This window comes from Anoplophora glabripennis, unplaced genomic scaffold, assembly GCF_000390285.2.
Source record: "Anoplophora glabripennis isolate ALB-LARVAE unplaced genomic scaffold, Agla_2.0 scaffold115, whole genome shotgun sequence".
NCBI classification, from domain to species: Eukaryota; Metazoa; Arthropoda; class Insecta; order Coleoptera; family Cerambycidae; genus Anoplophora; species Anoplophora glabripennis.
The window spans coordinates 902,451-914,742 of record NW_019416234.1 but is presented as its reverse complement, the minus strand read 5'-3'; the positions used below and the strand labels follow the sequence as shown (position 1 = coordinate 914,742).

General features: G+C 31.6%; 3 protein-coding genes across 3 annotated transcripts; 1 reads left to right on the top strand and 2 right to left on the bottom strand.

Moving 5' to 3' along the window:
* Nucleotides 1-3,216: 3,216 nt before the first annotated feature.
* Nucleotides 3,217-7,466, bottom strand: LOC108904385 (prefoldin subunit 5). The gene is made up of 4 exons (XM_018706911.1): nt 7,270-7,466; nt 7,082-7,216; nt 6,883-6,957; nt 3,217-3,480 (listed from the first exon to the last, which is right to left on the bottom strand). Exons 1-4 carry the CDS (start codon nt 7,369-7,371, stop codon nt 3,325-3,327), a joined length of 468 nt encoding a protein of 155 aa, XP_018562427.1. The 5' UTR covers nt 7,372-7,466; the 3' UTR covers nt 3,217-3,324.
* A 387-nt stretch (nt 7,467-7,853) lies between these two features.
* On the top strand, nt 7,854-8,432 carry LOC108904388 (NADH dehydrogenase [ubiquinone] 1 beta subcomplex subunit 2, mitochondrial-like). Its single transcript, XM_018706916.1, has 3 exons — nt 7,854-8,053; nt 8,107-8,230; nt 8,288-8,432. The coding sequence occupies exons 1-3, from the start codon at nt 7,962-7,964 to the stop codon at nt 8,351-8,353; spliced, it is 282 nt and encodes a 93-aa protein (XP_018562432.1). The 5' UTR covers nt 7,854-7,961; the 3' UTR covers nt 8,354-8,432.
* A 583-nt stretch (nt 8,433-9,015) lies between these two features.
* LOC108904377 (3-oxoacyl-[acyl-carrier-protein] reductase FabG) lies at nt 9,016-10,377 on the bottom strand. The gene is made up of 2 exons (XM_018706898.2): nt 10,104-10,377; nt 9,016-9,893 (listed from the first exon to the last, which is right to left on the bottom strand). The coding sequence occupies exons 1-2, from the start codon at nt 10,107-10,109 to the stop codon at nt 9,120-9,122; spliced, it is 780 nt and encodes a 259-aa protein (XP_018562414.1). The 5' UTR covers nt 10,110-10,377; the 3' UTR covers nt 9,016-9,119.
* Between the last annotated feature and the right edge of the window lie 1,915 nt (nt 10,378-12,292).

Genomic DNA, 12,292 nt, shown 5'->3' with positions numbered 1-12,292 from the left:
ATTATTATTTCCAAACTGCCGTCGAAATGCACGCCGAACTTCTTCCACTGAACCAGTTCTAATGTAGACTTCCACGGAAAACACACGCTCTTGAATTGAATAATTCATAACGCAATGAAAATTGTTAAAAAATGAAAATTAAATTAAGTTGTGACATTTGTGACTAAAACAATGAAGTGTTTACTTTTGTCGTTGCTTAGAGACAGGCGCCTACTTGTTAAAATGTGATCCTAATGGTGTAGCATCATTTGGTAATATTGGTTTGATTTGCTTCGTCGAGTAATGCGAAATTTTAAACTTAGAATTCAAAATTGCATTGAAGTCGAAGGAGGGCATTTGGAAGATATGATCTTTAAAAATTGAATTATTATTTATTTCAGTCATAAATCCCATAAAATTAGCTACATGTCAGTCCATTAAAAAGTTAATTTACTTTGATCAGAAAGTTTTTATTCGACTTTTAAACTGCATAGTCTAATATGGGGAACCCTGTACAAGGCCAACGTAAATAAAAAATTTGGTGATAATACATATACAGGATGTTCTGTGCCTGTGCGCCACTGACTATCCCATAATTTTTTTGTGTGTACGCCAGTGATAGGTACCAGAATTTATATTTTCAAAAATAAGCACTATTTAAGATTCTTTTGCTCTTACAAAATTTTGATATCATTTATGGATTTCGTGTAAAATTGGCGTTCTTTATACATTAAATATAGGCAAATATTCCAATTTGTAAAAAATAATGTATTAATGCGGCCTCAAAGCAGGAATAATGACAAAACTTCACATTAAAAAAAAACAAAATTAACTACACATTTTTAGTCTGTCATTAGTAGTATCAATAAAATAAAAAATCAACACTAGTATTTTAAATAAACTATATTTTAAGTAATCAAATCAACATTAACATTTTAAATAAACTTAAATTAATATATGTAATCACAATAAAATAATATTACAGTAAATGCTCAGTGACTTCCTTGTTCTTGAACGCAAGCATTAATTCTTAGGAAATTAAAATGAATTATGTCCAATAATTGGGCATTTCCTCTCAACATTAATTTCATTTTGTGTCCTTTCCCATAATTCGTTTCCCATATACTTGCTGAAAAACTATAAACTGTGGTCCTCAACACTCCCTAAAGGAAATAATTACATGGGTTTAGGTCCAGGGATCTAGGTGGCCATTTTAAGGGGGCATTATTTCCTCTACCTATTCACCTGTTAGGATAATGCTCATCTAAGCATTGCCTTACCGTTAAGGCAAAATGGGGAGGTCCACATCATGCATGAAAATCATATTCATTCATAGTGTTATTGGTAACTCTTCAGGCAGATAGGGTAATCTCGTTTGGATAAATTCTAAATAATTATCTGTGTTCAATGTAGCAGGTAATATAACAGGACCAATTAATATACTACCAATAACACCAGCCCAAACTTAATCTTAAATTCATGCTGGCACTGTTCTTTACTGATTCCATGTGGATTTTCATCAAAATAAACATGCTCATTATGTGAATTAAAAATACCCCTCTAGTAAAAGCGGTTTCATCTATAAACAGAATTTTCTTGTGGATATTATTGTTTCCATTTCCAAGTTCTTGAATGCTTTGACGAAAACAAAACGTGACGGAGGATCTTTTGGTACGTAAAAGTTCTTGAACTGACTGAAGGTGGAACATTAGCAAATGTTTTGTGATTTGGAATTTTTCGATTAGGAAATCTTTCAGCATATGTTGAGCATTAGCACAACAATTTCCTTCACAATAACCCAAAACTAATAACATATCAGTTTGTTCAGCAAAAGTATAAATTGCAATAAAAAACAAAGTAAGCTAAAATTAAATCACCTAGCTTGACACTGGACCTGACACTGGACCTTTTAATTACTGTTATGAATTTGTTTCTTTGTTATATGGCACCTCGTACTAGACTTCTAATTATCTTAAACTGATTTTATATTATTTAATGTGTAAAAAATGCAAATTTTACTCGAAATCCATAAACGATATCAAAATTTTGTAAGAGGCAAAAAATCTAAAATAGTGCTTATTTTTAAAAATATAAATTCTGTCATCACTATTCTCACTAAATTCTATATTTACATTGCTCTTATATAAAAAAAAATATATGTGTACCAAATTTGAAGTCTCTAAGAAAAACAGTTTTGAAATTATTCGAAAAAAACTAGGTTATCTCTTCTATATTTAGAAAGCCATCTCAGTAGGCGTGCACTTTTGTATATAGGTAAGTTAGGCTAAATAGTCTTATTTTCATCCAAGGAACCTATGGTCAAGCATTGCCCATGCTTTTCAGGGACACTGTATAACCAGACAACAAAAAGGTGAAAAAAAACTGGTTTTTTAAAAATACATGATTTTCTTCTATTATGATATAATATATGACTTGCAACTAGGGTTGCCAGATCTCCGGGTTTGACCCGGAGTCTTCGGGTTTTTATGGCATATCTCCGAACTCCGGGTTAACATGTCATTTCTCCGGGTTTTCTTTTTGACATTGATTTCTTACAACAATTTGTCTTTTTTTTTAGCCATCAATTATACAAACGAGTCATATCTCCAGGTCTGTCATGAAATAGATCTGGTAACCCTACTAGCAACTGATATTTTTTGCTAATGCTAAAACATCGTTTACTGGGACACAAGAAAATTAATTCGTGTTATTATAAAAGAAGTTTTCATATTTTGTTGACACAGACAAAAAATTATTTTCTTTTTCCAAACTCTTAAAGTTTGGGAGTTACAATATTAAATTATTGTAAAGTAAGCTGGAATAAATTTCAGCTGAACGCTATAGAAATTCCATTAACATGTTGAATGCGTATGACGCATTTGTTGCGTCATGAGGGGTGGGTTCCCATGGGTGGTGTTCCCAGTCACTTTAGTAGTGACCAAGAAAAATTTTCAAAACAAAGCAAACAATTCGATTTGTGGGATAATAATTTCTGATTCTGTCACCAGTGCATATCACACCTGGTCGTGCAAAAATTGAACACCTTTTTGTGCAAATTATGGACTTTCTTGAAGTATTTGTAAATGTTTTTTGGAACACACATTCCGCACAGGGTGGGTGGAGCAGGTAAATACTTACACAGTGAACGTGTTAACACTGATTAGCCTATTTTTAAATTATGAAAGAAAGTGTCTTTCTCAAATATTTATATGATGAAAAAACAATGAGACTAATACCTACTTGCTATAAATATTATGTATTTATTCAGGGATTATAGTATAACATACATTCTATAATAAATTAGTTCAAAGATCAGAATAAAAAATGAAAACGAGAATGTTTTACTCAACTTTGTTGCTGCTGGGCCAATTTCATTTCTGCAATTTCTACTATAGCATCTCTGATTTTACTTTTCTCTAATCCAAGATACTGGATTTTTTCCATTTGTTCAGTTACAAATTTTATTTTGCGTTGAAAATAATCCTTGGCAGCATCAATATCCTGAAATTAAAAAATATCTGTTTGGGCACAAATAAAAAATAAGAACACACAAAAAGTGTCATCTTCCTTGAAATTCAGGATACTGTTCAAGGAAAGGTCAAGTTAAGGTACCTATATAAAATTTATAAAATCATCTAATTGTGATGAAGGAAAATTAGTTGGATAAATTTATACAAGATTTATATTTGGATGATGTGTCCTCATATTAAAACAAAACATTATGTGTAAAAAAATAGGTAAGTTTTGTAAAAGTGGAAATAAAGCAACTGTTAATATAGAAAAACTAGTGGATGCAGAAACTTTTCAGCTGTGGAAATTTCAAGTTGAAATTTTGTTTAAAGTACATGGATTGTATTGGATTAATCAGGAGTAATCAGGTGAAATATGATGAAAATTGAACAACTGAAGAAAAAACCGATTGGAAGAGAAAGATACCAAAGCTGAGAATGTTCTAGTAATATATAAGTATGTAATAAACTATGAAGTGTCCGCAGAAATTTATAAGATCTACTAACTATACAGGGTGGTCCAAATTTTACGCAGGAAACTTTGAGGGCAGATAGATCTCTTTAAAATAATATGTGTTTGCCTTATAAACATAGGTCTGGAACGGCACCGTTTTAGAGATACAGGGTGTTGAAGTTGTCACAAAAAATTGATTTTTTATTTATATCTCCGGAAGCTATTAACCGATCTCTATAAAATTTGGTACATATAATGTATGATAGTCCTGAATATTCCCTGAAATATGAGCTTTAAAGGTTCAATCAGTGGTGTACAACTGGACAGGCGTCACCCTCATTTTTACAAAAAAACCTACGCCACTGCATTTTTTACATGTCATTGTAACTGATTTATATTTTAATGCATAAAATACATAAAAAAAGATGACTTTATTTTTTTCCCTAAGATTCGCCGTTCTCAAGTTATTCATACCAATACAATCCCCTTATGGCAGACACTTCTAACGATAATATTACAAGAATATTTTTTTATGTTTAAAAGTAAGGGCAATTTGTAAGCACATCAACAAAACTATTTACACTCCTTTCTACACCACCTGTGAGGTAGTGTGCGATATAAACAAAAATCATTTTTTTTTAAACCTCAACACCCTGTATCTCTAAAACGGGGCCGTTCCAGACTTATGTTTATAAGGCAAACACATATTATTTTAAAGAGATCTATCTACCCTCGAAGTTTCCTGCATAAAAGTCGGACCACCCTGTATAGTGCCTATCAAAAGGATTCACTTTACAAACATTTTTTAATGCTAAATATGTAAAAGACAGTGACATTATCTTTTCACATAAATAAGATAATAAAAGCCTTTAATCAACAGATTGATAATCAGACATTAATTTCAAAAATCTCGAGTGCATTGCTAGAAAACTATGAACGGTTTAGAACAGCCAGGTAATGAACACCAGAACGAATTGTGACAAATTTAACGTCAAGACTATTGATAAATAAATAAAAATAGTAAGAAAAAAATCCTTAACATAGCTGTTAAACCACATTGGAATGAGTTTGCTACAAATGTAAGACACCAAGACACATTTGATATTACGAGAAGTCGTGCCGAAGAAAGCAAATAAGTAAAAGGTGCGCAAGTGTTGTTAAAATGGACACTTTGTTAAGTTTCGTAAGAAAAAACCCTGTAGAATGTGCAAGAAAATTAATCATAAAGAAAAAGTCTGTGCCTTTAGAAATAAACAGAGAAATAAAAAATGTGAACACAGAAAAGTACTATTTCTTGCAGAATAAACTGAAACTATAAAAGGAAATAACCTATTCATAATAGACTCGTGAAGAACTTTAAATGGCAAAAGTTTTGAAGATAGTAGCACATAAATTGGTGTAGCAAAGGAGTATGATATACTGTTTGAGCCAGAACTTGGTAAAAATCTATTGCCAGAAAATCCAATAACTGAAAAAGGTTGTGAAGCCACATTTAAAAAAAATAAAGTAAATATAACACAGGGTAACAAAAATATTACATAGTACAAGGTGAAATAAAAAGTGGGCATTATTTTGTGAACATAAGGAATTAAAATGAAGAGAGCATGCTTGGAGTAAACTTACAAGAAAAGGTAAACAATTAACATTGGCCACGTAAATATAAGATATTCACAAAAATGAATAGAACGTGATTTAGCAAACAGTTTTGATCTTATCACTAAAATGGGCTGCAATAAAATCTTGTGACTTAAATGGAATCAACATTTTACCTATTACCTAAAATAAAATAGACCATATTTTAAATGGAAGAATGTATTTTCAAAAACACAGAGGGCCTTGTTATTCCTGGCGATAACAAATGGTCATGTCATGTAGTTGGAGAAAATGAAGAATGAAGTCTGAGAGAAAAATTTTAAATGACTGCAACTGATAAAGTGGAACGTTCTTAGGTATGAAAATTACGAAAGATCACGAGGAGTTAAAACTAAGTCAAGAAACAGACACTGAAACACTACTATGGAAATTTTGCGAGGATAGTGTTAAACCTTTCACAACTCCAATGATTAGTTACACTGGTTTTCAAAATCTTTCCATATCGAGAATGTATTGGTAGTCGAATAAGTACAAAGTAAAACATGATAATAGAAAAATTGAAATTCTCTTCAACATATATGCTACTGATGTGAAACTAATAACACTATTGTGGTGTATTACAGAAATTAACTGTAAAGAATACAAAATGATTGCATATCGTGATGCACATTTTGCCCGAGACATTGAATGGAGAAGATGGATATATCATTATTTCTGTGATAGATTAATTAATTGGCGTTTACGTAAACAATCTATACTCTCGCTAGTATAGAAGCAGGATTTATTGCTGTAGTGGAGTACGTATAAGAAACTGATGTACTTGAAAGTGTTGTTAGAAGAAATTATTAAAAACAGAGTAAATGTAATCTAAAAATAGATAATCAAAGTGCGATAACATTAATAAAAAACGAACAATTCGATTATCAAGTGAAAGAGAGCCTGAATAGGTATTTGTCAACGGTAGAAATGGCAGTAGACATTTTAACGAAGCCATTAAATAATACAGAATTTTTGAAGCACAAGAGTGTAGTGTTCTTTATGTCACTGAATTATCATTTTAATTCTTTTTGTTAGGTTAGAATTATTATAAATAAATGAATAACCGTAAAAATAATATTTTGTTAACAAAGACAAAAACAGCATCAAAATTTTAAAATTATCTCTGTTATATAAAAAATTAAAGTTAAAGCTGTGTTTTGAAAATTAAAACCAAACCTGCTGTTCTGAACAAAATCTAGCTACTATCTTTTATAATAATGTGAAAACTACAACAAAGTTAAAAAATTGAAAGAAAAATGTTCCTATGTCTATATGTAATAGTGTAAAATGTATAATTATAAAATTTACCTTTTCAACATAGTATCTAGTCCCGACATCTATAATAACTTTATTGGTATCATGTAATTTACCAGGAACATACATCTATCGAAATGTTAAGAAAAATACATGTACCTGTCTTTGAAATAAATGCCTAAAACTACAATAAGTCATGGTTAGCCAAGCAATTAAATATCAAAATTAAATTATAAATATACTCAAAGGATACAGATCCAGTCAAAGGCACGAGAATATCCTTTCCCTCCGTTTCTGGGGTTACCTTCTCCAATGTTTCCCCTGAATTTTGAAATTTACTCTGAGCTACTTTTAAAGAAGCAAGTGATTCTTGAAATAGATTCAATTCCTAAAATGAGTTTTTAAAATCACTTCATTCTCCAAATTTGGTATAGAACTTACCTGATCCAACTGTTGTTTTAATGTAGATAACTGTTGAATATTTAAAGTAGTTAGATCTATTTGTTGCATACCTTTTTGTTCTGTAGCTGATATTTGTGCCATATTTAATTTGCGATTAATTTTACTTTTATAAAAGAAATTTGACTCGATATCCAAATAGTATCTAACACCACAGAACCACAGAGATAATTTAAGGTTAAGTTAAAATTAAAAAATGTGACACCAACAAATTTAGAAAAAACGTAGATCGCATTGTCAGTCAAATATGCAGTACGATGTGGTACCTACATAAAAATATACCAAGGTCCAATAGACTTTGAGCCAAAGTGATATAAATGAAAAAAAAATATCCACAATTGAAAATTGAAACTTGCAAAAAGGTATGTTTAAAGTTTAAAGTTTAAAGTGTATATTTCGCATGTTCAGTACCTAATTGTATTGAGTCATAGGTGTACTTTGTCATTGTTTTAATTAAATACGCAGACTCAAATGCTGTCTGCCTACCCTACAAGCAATTTGGCTGAAATTTAAAGTAGTAGCAACAGTCTGTTTTATAGAGGGTCAATGATAAATATCGAGTTGTCGTCTGTCAAACTGTTAAATGGCAGCTGTCAGCTGATTCAAAACGTCAAATTGTCTAATGTCTATAGAAAATTAAAAATTTAGTATTAATTTGCAAATATATAAGCAAAATGTTAATTTCAAGAGGCCTTTCAGTCCTTACAAGATTAAATAATTTAAATAATGTCACAGTACTTAACCAACCTATTAGAAATGGCCATCAGTAAGACTATTTTTGTTATAGTTATGTAATTACTTATAATTTTATGATTTTAGCTGGAATTATAGAAAAGCACGACCGACACCACCCCGAAATATGGTACTGATGGCAGAACTAATCCAGGGGTTTGCTTGGTGGTGGGTTTTATGGCATTTATGGACCGAACCAGGACATGTTTTCGTATGTAATGTAACATCATACGTTATTAATTAATGTAAAGCTTTATTACTGTTTCAGGGTGAATTTGAATACCCAGATGCTTCAAAGTGGACGGATGATGAATTGGGAATTCCATCATCTTAAAGTATTTTAGACAATTTAGTTTCTTGTAGCTATGTAAAATTATTAATAAAATTCTATGAAATACATTTTTTTTAACATTCATTTGTAGAAATACTTGTTTAAAATTATATATCTTTTCTTTTGGAATGAACTTTCAATGAATTTAAAAACAACTAGCAGCTATGCAGTTCTCGAGTAAATTGTACTAGGTATCTAAGCACACGATACCAGGTACTTCAGTACTTTTATTTTGATGGTATTCAGTATTTGAAATTTTTAAGCATTTTGCAGTTTTTGAATACCAAGAACAAATATTGAGGGGAGCCATTTGCACATACATGCATGTTTTCGACTAGTCTTAAGAAATAATACTGTGAAATTTTGTGTGTAACAGAATACGAATATACAAAAATTGTGACCAATTTGATTGATTACTACTACGTAAATATTATGAATTTTTTAATGGTACTTGTGGTGAAATACTCATGCAAATACTTTAACTTACATTAGTATTCTGCTAAGCTTTGAACACAACTAAATATGTGGTTTCTTTAAAAAACAATGTAAAGATATAAATATTTAAGTCAATATAATTTAAAGTAGGATTTTTCGTTTTGTATTGAATTTATTTAAAATGTTCAAATGTTTATGTGAGGATATTGTGCAACAGTAATTAAAAAGGCTTAAGCTTAGAAAGATTTATTTTATATAGAATGCAGGAGCCAATGAGTACTGTCGAATACTTTTACAAACATCTCTTTAAAAAATTATCCAATACACATATTTATTATCTGGGGCACATAGCATGTCTTCCACCATCTACAGGTACAGATGCCCCTGTAATAAAGCTGGCGTTATCACTTGCTAAATATGCAATGGTTCTCGCAATTTCCTCTGGTTGCCCAGGCCGTCCCAGAGCATGAGTTTCTTGGGATCTCTTCAAAAATGCCGCATACTGTTCTTCATTCATGCCACCCCTTTTGTGGAGGTTAGTTATAACCACACCAGGATTGACGCTATTAACTCTGACTTGCTTTGGTGCTAAGTCTAAGGCTGCACATCTAGTAAATTGATCAACAGCGGCTTTAGAAACACAATAAGCTAGGACACCTGGAAATGCTCTAATTCCATTAACGCTACTCACATTGACAACGTTTCCCTTTGTTTTTATTAAATGAGGTACTGCCAGTGTTGTTAACTGGTAAATGGATCTAACGTTTGTATTCATAACCCTGTCATACTGTTCCAAATTTGTTGCCTCTATAGAACCTGTTTCAAGAGTGCCTGCATTATTAACCAACACATCTAGTTTTCCAAAATGTTCTATAGTTTTATCTAATATATCTTTGGTATCTTTTTCATTAGTTAGTTCGCCAGTAAGTAACAATGGAGTGTTTTTTTCTGAACATTCAGCAGCAACTTCTTTCAGTCTCTCCACATTTCTACCAGTTAAAGCCAAATTGGCCCCCAATGTAGCAAAAATTTTAGCAGTAGCTGCACCAATGCCTGAACTGGCACCAGTAATTAAAACCACTTTTCCAGTAAATTGCATATTCTGTCCCTTTAAAAAAATAACTAAATTATAACAATATTTTGTAGGTACCGACTGTGCTCTTCTTTATCTATACACAGGCGCGTTTATCATCAATTTATAAAACAAACATGATAAAACCCCTGAAGGTTATTGAGTGATAAATAAAAGTTTAAAGATTAAAATATAACACAAACTAGTGTAATTTAAATTATGAGAGTAAATATAGATATACCTTACCTCCATCGTATCGCAAGTTGCAGAATGCACAATATATAATGCAAAAAATATTTAAAGTAGGTACCTAGGTAACTAAAATTGCACTTCAAAGAAATTAGGAACCCTCAACATATATCACCAGTCACCACTTCAAAAATTCAGCAGATAAAACAGTAACTAAGTACCTAATAAATACAAGCCATAGGAGAATATGATATAATTAATTTATGTAGGTAAAAGATAATTTTTAGCTAAAATCAAGATAACCAGTATTGAACGACAAAGCCGCCTTTTCGATATTAAATAATTTACACTACAGGGTATCTCAGAAAAGAATGACAATAGGAGCAATATTTCAGATTTGTCTTGATTCTTATCTTAATGAAAAAAATCATACTGATGAGATAGGATAGGTCAGGTTAGTTATTAGGTCAAAAAAATTATTCCATTAAAGTTATCTCTGGCTACGTTACATAAGAAACGCGAGTACTCTGGAAGCCTCGAAATTCGAAGCAAAGGAGATTACTGTCTCTACTCTCTAGAACTCTAGACTCAGTTATACAAACATCGACAAAGTAAACAGTTGAATTTAAGTCAACCAACATACCTCTATACTCCGCGGTCGAAATTATAAAGAGTGACTAAGACATAATATAAAAACACTATTACCATAATGCGTATAAAATATAAAATGATTTTTATACGGTTCAATATTATTTATCTTTGTGCCGCTCGCTACGCACATCGATAGAATCTATAATCGTCTAGAGACCTAGTTACACTGAACGTCGATCTATATTCTATCTCTGTCTTTTGCACTTGGTAGTAAATAGGGAAATGCTTTTTTAGTGGGTGTAAAGGGACTTGATTTAACCCGTCCTGAGAAACGTCATAGCATAGGCGTAGACGAGGGGTCTAATTCCATGGCTAATAAATTTATAAATTAAAAAAACACAATTGGGACGTTTTAAAATGCTGTAATAATTAAAATGGATCAAAGTGCCTATTATAGCAAACCGTAAAAAATATTAGATGTTATGTTTTATTATCTTTTTTCATTATTTTCAATATCTTGTTGCCTTTTTCGCAGACACGCCAATGGATTTTCTTTCCCGGCACGCTTCATCCCCCTTACGAATCCAAAAGCTAGCGATTAATCACTCTATAATTTCGACCATGGAGTATAGGTCATTAGACACTTACAGCCAGCTTTATCTTTCATCACTAATGATTTTACTTTATCTAATTTTAATTCTTATAATTTTAAGGAAAAACAGTTTTCTTTCATACAAAACTAAACAATATTTACACAGGCAGTTAAAAATTGTTCAGGGAATATGAGCATTGAGCACATAAAATATTGCCAGTGAAATATATACCTATGCACAGTATGCACTTATAGCGATGTAGAGTAAATATGATGAGAATTGAGAAGATGAGATGGATAGCTATTTTGTAGCGGTATTTTACTGGAAGGACGTTCGGTTCGTCGTTACTATTACGAGAAGTAACCGGTTACTTTGGAAAGTAAAACTACGCAACTGCGAAACGCAGATTAGAAGGACGCAATGCACTACCGCACCAAGTATTCTGTGGAGAAACGAAGTAAATGTTTGTTTCTAGGGGCTGACGAATAGGGTTTTTGACCTGGAGTCTTCGGGTTTTGAAGGTTTATTGCCATGAAATAGATCTGGTAACCCTAGTGACGAGATCGGGGGCCTCGGCAAAATAATTTTTTTTCCTAGAATCAAACTAAACGGGTGTTTATGTTTTGAAATTTTTTTAGAAAAAGAGTCTCTCTAGAGCTTGTAGCTCCGAACCTCATGCACCATAGGTTAATCCGTCTCTAGCTCTAGGTGCTATTACCCGTGTTTTGGTGTTTCTATAGAAAGCACTGCCATCTTATACAATACAAATAACGTAATTTATTGCGTTTGAAGTTTCTAAATTTGTTAGAGATTTGATTAAAATTATATTTAAGCAAATATATAAATACAGAACAAGAGTCAAATTTTATCATAGAATGATGTTGAATGATATTCTCCATGTTCAGTATATACTAGTAGACCGGGAGATATTAGACTGAAGTTCGATGACGTCTTTCTCGTTTATGCCTCTGAGAGTACTGAAAGGTAACCGAGAGACAAGTACAATAAACTAAATTTAAAAGATGGGCTGCGGGACACCTTTGTGAAAATTCAATTTTCCTT